General features: G+C 40.8%; 1 protein-coding gene across 1 annotated transcript; it reads left to right on the top strand.

Moving 5' to 3' along the window:
* Positions 1-2,026: 2,026 nt before the first annotated feature.
* LOC148024289 (small ribosomal subunit protein uS4z-like) lies at positions 2,027-3,965 on the top strand. The gene is made up of 3 exons (XM_087693910.1): positions 2,027-2,268; positions 3,105-3,486; positions 3,559-3,965. Exons 1-3 carry the CDS (start codon positions 2,241-2,243, stop codon positions 3,737-3,739), a joined length of 591 nt encoding a protein of 196 aa, XP_087550036.1. The 5' UTR covers positions 2,027-2,240; the 3' UTR covers positions 3,740-3,965.
* Positions 3,966-8,532: the final 4,567 nt, after the last annotated feature.

Genomic DNA, 8,532 nt, shown 5'->3' with positions numbered 1-8,532 from the left:
ACCTTATGTACATTTAGTCTACATTTGTAGTGTTGGAAAAAGAAGAACAAGAACAACAAGAAAATGTTGACCTTCATCTCTCTTCTTGTGTAACAAAAAAGGCTTAATGCCAATAAATAATGATATGACTACCAAAATAATATTTACAATGACATCCTTTATGATGCTACGAGGATAGAATATGGTAAAATCCCCAATACTTCCTAAACTGTAGCTTGTTTTAAGAGCTTCACACTAACTTTGAAAACATGTTTCTTCTCCCTAGGTTCCCTAAGGAGAGCTAGAGTTTCTCTCGCTATTTTACCAAAAGACCACTTGTGCTAATGGTCTATTAGTTAGTTGCATTGAGGACTTGCAGACTCAACCCATTTCTTCAACCTCTTCCATATTGCCTATGCAACCAAGTAATCCCACATCAAGCGGGTACTAATTCCTTAGCTTTGAGGCACATCATGCAAAGTTACACCACCTTCATGATTTTCACCAACTTTCCCTTGGTAACCAATTTCTTTGAATAGATATTCCGTAATAGGGAATTAAGTCTATTGGATGACATTTTTTTCCATACCCTTCTAACCCTATGCCTTCATGATCTCGAATATTTGCAAGGGAAATGGGAGCTCTATTCTTCTTCTAGTTTCAAGAAGGCATCATTTTTTCTCCCATCAAGGCCTTTATTACCTCTGGCCAAAAAGATGTTATTCTCCGTGTGTGTGTGTGTCTCTCCATTGATTTAATTATTGTAAACATGTGATGCGGGCAAGTAGTTTGTGATCGCAACAAAGAATTTTTTCATCCATTCCGCCTTCACTCTTTTTGTGTATTTGAGTGAGCTTTTCTTGCATCCTTCTGGTGTGTTTTTGGTGTAGTGGTGGTTTATGCAAGTCCTCTCGCTACAAGTGTTTTGCCACTGTGTTCACTTTTAAAGCAAATAAAATGCAAGTAAGGCCACACATTCCTCATCTCATGAGCGCCAACTACTCTTCTTATCATTTCCATGCTAGCCTTACTAGCTAGCATACTTGATATGAACAACTATGATCCTTTCGATACGTGGAAGTAAAATGTAACATTTGACTATAAGGAAGAGAAGCAAAATCAATAGAAAGAGGTGGAGTCACACTATTAGTTAGTGAGCCTTTTAGTCTTATATTTGTACTCTCTCAAATTGAATGCTTCTAGTCTCTATGGGATGCTAGCCCTTCTTAGCACACCACAACCAAGGAGGGCAAAGATTTCCAGGTAAAATGTTGCTAAATAAGGCTTGGTGCAAAGCCAACCAAAGGGGCAAGCCTCTTCTTCAAAACAAGAATTCCTACAAATCCTAACAACATTGATGGGCATATGGAACCTTAAGCATCTTTAATAAAATGACCAAAAAACTCGAGCGAGATTCTTACAAATAGAGGACCCAAGGCATTAGAGTACTATCACGATTTTCTTGAAAACTTATTATGTAAATGTGCAAATACTAGGGTAAAGGGGCCAATAAAGTAGCGCCCTCCAAAAAGAAAACACACCCCACCCCAATCGAGTGACAATTTTACAAGAAAGATGTGGTTTTTTTAGTCACTTAACAATATAATAAGAATTTTTTAAAATTACAGATGAGCTTAACTTAAGTCAAAGAATTGAGCCATGTAAAATTTTTTATATTTAGATTTTATAAAGCCCTAAAGTAATGCATCCTTGAGTGTCACTCTATTGGCCCCTCACTGCCCCTCTTTTATGAACCTTTCGTTTGTAACTAAGGCTACTTGATAAAAATATCAAAATATCTCAATATTTTTTCTTTGAACTCTATATAATGTAAATAGTTTGACTATTGAAAAACATTTATGCAGCTCGCTTGGAAATTTTTTTAATAATGGAGGGTTGTTAGATGACAATCTATAGGCCGATTCTTTTGATTAGGGATCGATGAGCCCGTTCAATCTAATGTGAGGCTATTTGTGGGAAGTTTATTTGGTACCTCGAGAGCAGCCCATTTCTGGCAGAAGCCCAGGTTCGATTCCCAGGGACGCATGGGTGGGAATGTTCTTTTGGGTTGTAAGACAGTTTTAGTCGGACCCTTGATATTAGGGTTACAAGATCCTGTATCTGTTTTTCTCTTCTTCCCCTTCCTCTGCTGCCCTTTCCCCGGCCGGCTGAGAGAGTAGAGAGGGAGGGAGGCAGAGAGAGAGAGAGAGAGAGAGAGAGAGAGAGAGAGAGAGCACAGGCAAGCAGGACGGAGGCCAACCATGGTGCACGTCAGCTTTTACCGCAATTGTGAGTATCTCCCTCCTGTTTGTTTTTCATTTCTTCCATTGTATGGAACCTCTCATGTCCCAAACGCAGGCCTGTATCGTTTATTCGGAATTCGGAACGTCTTCCACACAGAAGAAAGCTTCAATGAAGCTTGCAGTATGTTGCTTTGAACATCCATCCCTAGTTCTTGTTTCTTACATAGACAGAAGGGCGCCTCTACGGGTTAGTATAGCATTGCGCTGCCTGAGGATGATTTAACCTGCCTGCAGAATTGATTTGGCCGTTACCACATTAAAGCAGGCCAGAATCATGCTTCGGGCCTTTTATCGTGACATACTGTAAGCTGATCTATAGCTCAATCATGTTTTCTTTACTTGGGAGATCGAGCTGATCAATCATGCTTTCACTCTTTGGGAAGTCGAACTGAGCCAGCAGTGTCTGATAACAAATGGAACAGTAGCTTGTGAATCATTGAGCTGGTTGGAGGAGAAGAAAGGCCTGTAGGAATTCATGTGGTTTCTCTTACCAGCCCAGAAAGTATCAGAAAACACAATTTCTGTGTTCTAATTGGCGAATTGCTCATCAACTGGAAATGAAATGTCTTTACGGAAAGACCTTAAAAAATTACATTCATGAACTTGCCACCATTTTGGAAAGGCTCTTTTCTGCAAGTGAGACTGGTTTTGGATGAAGCCTGGGCGTCCTTGGTAATACATTGTGTTACATCTGTGTGCACTGAATATTAGTCACTTGGTTTGCTCACAGAATATTAGTCATTCTGACCGGTGCAGTAGCTTAGTTAGTCTTGTTGCAACTGGGGGCACACCTCACCTTACATCTCCAACCTGCAACTGCAGATGGAAAGACCTTCAAAAAGCCTCGCCGGCCTTATGAGAAGGAGCGGCTTGATGCTGAGCTGAAGCTTGTTGGAGAATATGGTCTACGCAACAAGCGCGAACTATGGAGAGTGCAGTATGCCCTGAGCCGTATTCGCAATAATGCTCGTATGCTGTTAACCCTGGATGAGAAGAACCCTCGCCGCATCTTTGAAGGAGAGGCCTTGCTTCGGCGAATGTTCAGATATGGACTCTTGGAGGAAACTCAAAACAAGCTTGATTATGTCCTGGCTTTGACAGTGGAGAACTTTCTGGAACGTCGCCTGCAGACATTGGTTTTCAAATCAGGCATGGCAAAGTCAATTCATCATGCACGTGTTCTGATCAAGCAGAGGCATATCAGGTGAGTTTTTCTGTTTTCTCAATCATAAGTTTCTAGAGCGCGCAAAGGTCTGAAGTGTTTTGGTTTGGTCAGGGTTGGGAAGCAGGTAGTCAATGTGCCTTCTTTCTTGGTCAGAGTAGATTCGCAGAAGCATATTGACTTTGCACTGTCCAGTCCCTTTGGTGGTGGCAGACCTGGCCGCGTGAAGAGAAAGAACTTGAAGGCTGCCTCTAAGAAGGCTGCAGGTGGGGATGAAGAGGAGGATGAAGAATAAACATTATTCTGAGATGGGAAATCCACATTTCATCGAGTCTGAGCAGTTTACTTAGGATGCGGATCTTAGGATTTCTTTTCGGTGGTTGGACTTACAAAGTGTAGTTTAATGATAATACTTGAGTTCTCTTATGACATGATCAAGTCTCTAGACCGTTCACACCAATTGCTGTGTGGGATCCAAGTCCAACAGCTTTCTTAATTTTATCTTTTCAGTATTGGAGTCATTTTGACCATTCACACCAAGTGCTGCGTGGGATCTAAGTCCAACAGCTTTCTTAATTTTCTTGTTTGAGTACTAGACTCATTTTGCAAAATTACAACCTGGACTAGCAGTTTACCCTTTATGGTTGCTTTGGTCAAATTTTCTGCCACGAGCACTGGGATTATTCGTCATGTGGTACATTGTATTGAAGTGATATGTCAGTGAATATACGTCTGTTAGTGAATGGATCCATGGATCTGTGCAATACTAATTCGGTTTTACTTGTGGCATGCGTGCCCAGTGCAGTATAAGGAAGTGTCTCCTCTTTTGGGTGCTATGTTACAAGAAGGGGAGATTTTACTTAATATAGATCAGTAAGGAATGATGAAGCCCACCAGTAGCAAGAAAGTAACCAAGGTCTGCGTGCTTAAACCAGCTGAATCATGCCAGATGTATTCGTTATGCTTCTTGATTTCTCTTGGTTAATATACATCCATTGGTCTCACCATCTCCATGTTAAGTGAGTGCATGCAAGCACAAAGGAAACAGTTACCTGTAGGCTGTGATGTGGCTACCAGTTCTAATGATGTGTCCTTAGCACAAGGGGATTTGTCACGAGGTGGCTTTTGTGTTTGTGGAAATTCAGTGTTACTCGCAAAACTAACATCCAAACTCAAGAATTTTAAATGTTTTGGACATAAAGGGGAAGTTGGTGGTTGCTTTATCCTTACAAGTTATTGATTGGACTAACTATTAGTTTTGCTCACCCAATGAGCTGGAGATACCCTCTTATTTTAGACTCTAGAAGTTTGATGGCATGTTGAAAAATGCAGCCCTATTTCAAATTCGTCATTTATGAGTTGTTGGATTTGCCCAATCAAATGTAAGGGCTTTGCAGATACACCATGGTTTTGTTTACAGATGCACCTATGTAAAGTAGTAGTTACTTGAGCTTTGCTTGGGATGTGCTTTTACATGTGATTTCTTATGCTTGATGGAAAATTCTCATGGTGACATCTTGATGATCTAGTCCTTAAAATGAACCTCAATGTTGTATATTTAAATATCATAAATACAAAGTTTTTAAACTGATATATTTGTTTATCGTGCCATTTTTATGTCTCATGATAGGGTGACACTTGAAGTCTTTTGAATGCATGTAACCCATGGTATTAGAGCAACTTTAGCACTAAGCAAATTAATGTGAAAGCTCATGCTCGTAGAGATCTTAGTGCATCATGATTCATCGACCCATGATATGATGCGATCTGACATGGCAAATGTTCCACATCACAATGCCCCTTGAGCATGATATTTGTTGAAAACTGAAGGTGAATCTAATGTGCCAACAATCCAAAATGATTACTACATGGAGAGAACTCAAGCTATGGAAGGACACTTTATTTGAAGAGAAAAATGAGGTATGTCATTGGCTTAAGGTTGCATATAATGAGTTGTAGCTCAAATAGATCGAGCAAATGTGGGAGAACATCAAGGCGTTCAAGAAGATGTACTAGGGAGTTGAGCTGTTGTAGAATCTCAAGGAGGTTGAAGAGTTAGAAGAGGACTTAGAGGAGGTTGATTACCAATTGATTATGGTGAGAGAGAGAGATGTCATTGACTTAAAGTTGCATATAATGAGTTGTAGCTCAAATAGATCGAGCAAACATGGGAGAATGTCAAGGAGTTCAAGAAGATGCACTAGGGAGTTGAGCTGTTGTAGAATCTTAAGGAGGTTGAAGAGTTAGAAGGGGACTTAGAGGAGGTTGATTACCAATTGATTATGGTGAGAGAGAGCCATGTTGTGGCAAGTTAAGTTGAGTTGAGACCTCGACACAAAGTTGCAAGGAGATATAATCCTAAGGTGGGATTGGGATATTGGATGTGGATTTGAGGGATCACGAGTTGGTTGAACTACTCATAGACAAAGGAGAGGCAAGAGAAGAATGAAGTGACTAGTGTATAAATTTTGGTCAGATGAAGAGGACAAATAACAATGTTGGGCTACTACCTTGAAGACTACTACCAAGGAGTAGGAGAGCTAGAAGGAGACTACCTTGAAGATCAATATTCCATTGACTACTACCTAGAAGAACGTGGATGCTATTACCTTGAAGAATACCCCATCGACTACCATCCGGAAGAAGAATATCTTTACAACTCCTACCCTTAATGAGAAGAATACCTAGGAGAATGCCAATCCGTAGAAGGAGCCAAGAAAGCCCAAGAAAAAGAATAAATAGACACTATGTGAAAGGAGAAGCATAGAAGATGGATGTGAGTTCGAAGCTAGAAAAGATATGAATGAGTTAGGCTATAAGAAAGAAGATAAAGATAGGTGGACGTGTGAGAAGGATGAGCCCTCGCACCCATAGGTTATTGAAGATAAACTAGTGTTGGAGGAGATGAAGATTGAGAAGGGAGAGGAGACGCACGATTGCATGAGTTGAGAAACACCTCTGTCCATTGAGATTGAGGGTGAGACTAGTGAAGCGCTCTCCTTTGAGGCATGAAATGTCTTTGATATTGAGGATAACGAGGAAGTAGATGAGGAGATAGAAATGAAGGAATTGCACAAGGCGCAACCTAATGGACTGCCTCCCTTGAGTTGTGGCATAGCATGGTGGCAATCGAGTCACCACATGTTGATCCCAACACCGTGATAACTTAGGATCATGCCTACAAAGCTTAGCATGTGAAGCCATAAGAGCCAAGCCAAATAAAATTAAGACTTTGAATCCTCCACTCCTCAAATGTAATTGAGTCCAGGGTTGGATCGAAATGGAAAACAATAAAGAAAAATAGTTTAGATGGGCAAACATTGGTTGAATTGATAGGAAAAGTTGTGTTAAGATCCTCATGTTGTAGTATGGTAGATATTGACTAGCTTGATAGAAAAAGATACGCTAAGACCTTGCTAATGGGTCATGTCCTAGATCAACAGTCACTCACTAACTTGATAGAATGAGCTATGTTAAGACCTTGGAATGAGTCAAGTCAACCACCCTTAGATTGTTGAGGATAGCAATTCATTGTGCAGGGGAGCATAAGTGCTTTGTAGATATACCATGGTATTGCTTACAGATGTACCCATATAGAAAGTAGTAGTTACTCAAGCTTTGCTTGGGATGTGCTTGTATATGTGATTCTCTATGCTCCGATGAACCCTCACATGTGCAGGGTCATGAGGGTATAATCTCAATATGTGTCTCAATGGGGAAGGGCAAGAAGCAAGCTTTTCGAGCGAGCATTTAAGCAAGCTTTTCTAGGCAACCTCCATTTCTTGTTCCACATATTCCACTTATTCCTCCTATTCTCTTGTGCACATATCAAGCACCACTACCGCCCCTACTGCCACCACCATCTCCACCACCACCACCACCATCACCACCATCACCACCACCATTGCCGCTATCATTACCACCACCACTTTCACCACTACCGTTCCCTCCCATGTTTCTTTCCCAATGTTAATTATAATCTCTCTCTCTCTCTCTCTCTCTCTCTCTCTCTCTCTATCCCCCATCTTCCACCAATTATTCTCTCTATTTTCTCTCATTTCCATCTCCCTTTCACACACACACACACACACACACACACACACACACACACACACACACTCTCTCTCTCTCTCTCTCTCTCTCTCTCTCTCTCTGTGCAACTTCTCGTTTCTCCCTCTCTTACACTCACCTTCTCTCTCACTTGCTCTCTCTCTTCTTGTGTCACTCATAAATACATATATACCCACTCTCTCTCTATTCCTCTTTCCTTTCCCTCACTCACTCACTCACTCACTCACTCACTCACTCACTTACTCACTCACTGTGCTGTGTCTCCTTTCCCCCCCCTCTCTCTCTCAAATATAGCAACTAAATAAAGCAGCTAATGAATATTAGATGAGAGAGCACTAGACTAAATAAGCAACTCCTCTCTTTGTCCCCCTCTTACACACACACACACACACACATTCTCTCTCTCTCTCTCTCAAATGGTAACCTGTCTCTCTCCCCCCTCTCTCTCTCATACACACTCTAAATTAGCTGTTAATATCAAGATGAAAAGAATATCACATTGTTATCCCATATGCATATATACATTTACGTACCTCTCACTTTTATGTGCATGATTTGATATTATATCCTAATATATCACTTCCATTGTGCACATATAGGCAAAACTACATTGCACATGTTTTCGCTACTTTAAATTGAGCATTATTGTGTGGACTTACTACAAGAGGATAGGGTATCAAATAGTTTGTTACACTCACTTCAGTAACATGAGATATCTATTGTTTTTCACTTTGTTCGAATAGTTACTATCGAGACAAAAATATTACCTCATTGTTATTCAATCCATTGTGCACACATGCATTCATATGCATGCATGTTTCTACATTCTACCCTGGCGAGCCCTGGCTGCAAAATCATCCAATACTTGCCCACTTCTAGGGGCTTCACTAGTAACGATTCCTTTTGCTTTGGCCGCCTATGTAGAAGCACCCCATTCATATCGAATAGGATTAATTTTCGGGTTGTGGAAGGTAGTTGTACATGCACACGTGGAAGGGTGAGCATCCATGTATTGGT

This window comes from Lygodium microphyllum, chromosome 15, assembly GCF_053477565.2.
Source record: "Lygodium microphyllum isolate KBCC chromosome 15, Lygodium_microphyllum_v1.1.10, whole genome shotgun sequence".
NCBI classification, from domain to species: Eukaryota; Viridiplantae; Streptophyta; class Polypodiopsida; order Schizaeales; family Lygodiaceae; genus Lygodium; species Lygodium microphyllum.
This window is presented reverse-complemented; position numbering and strand designations above follow the sequence as displayed.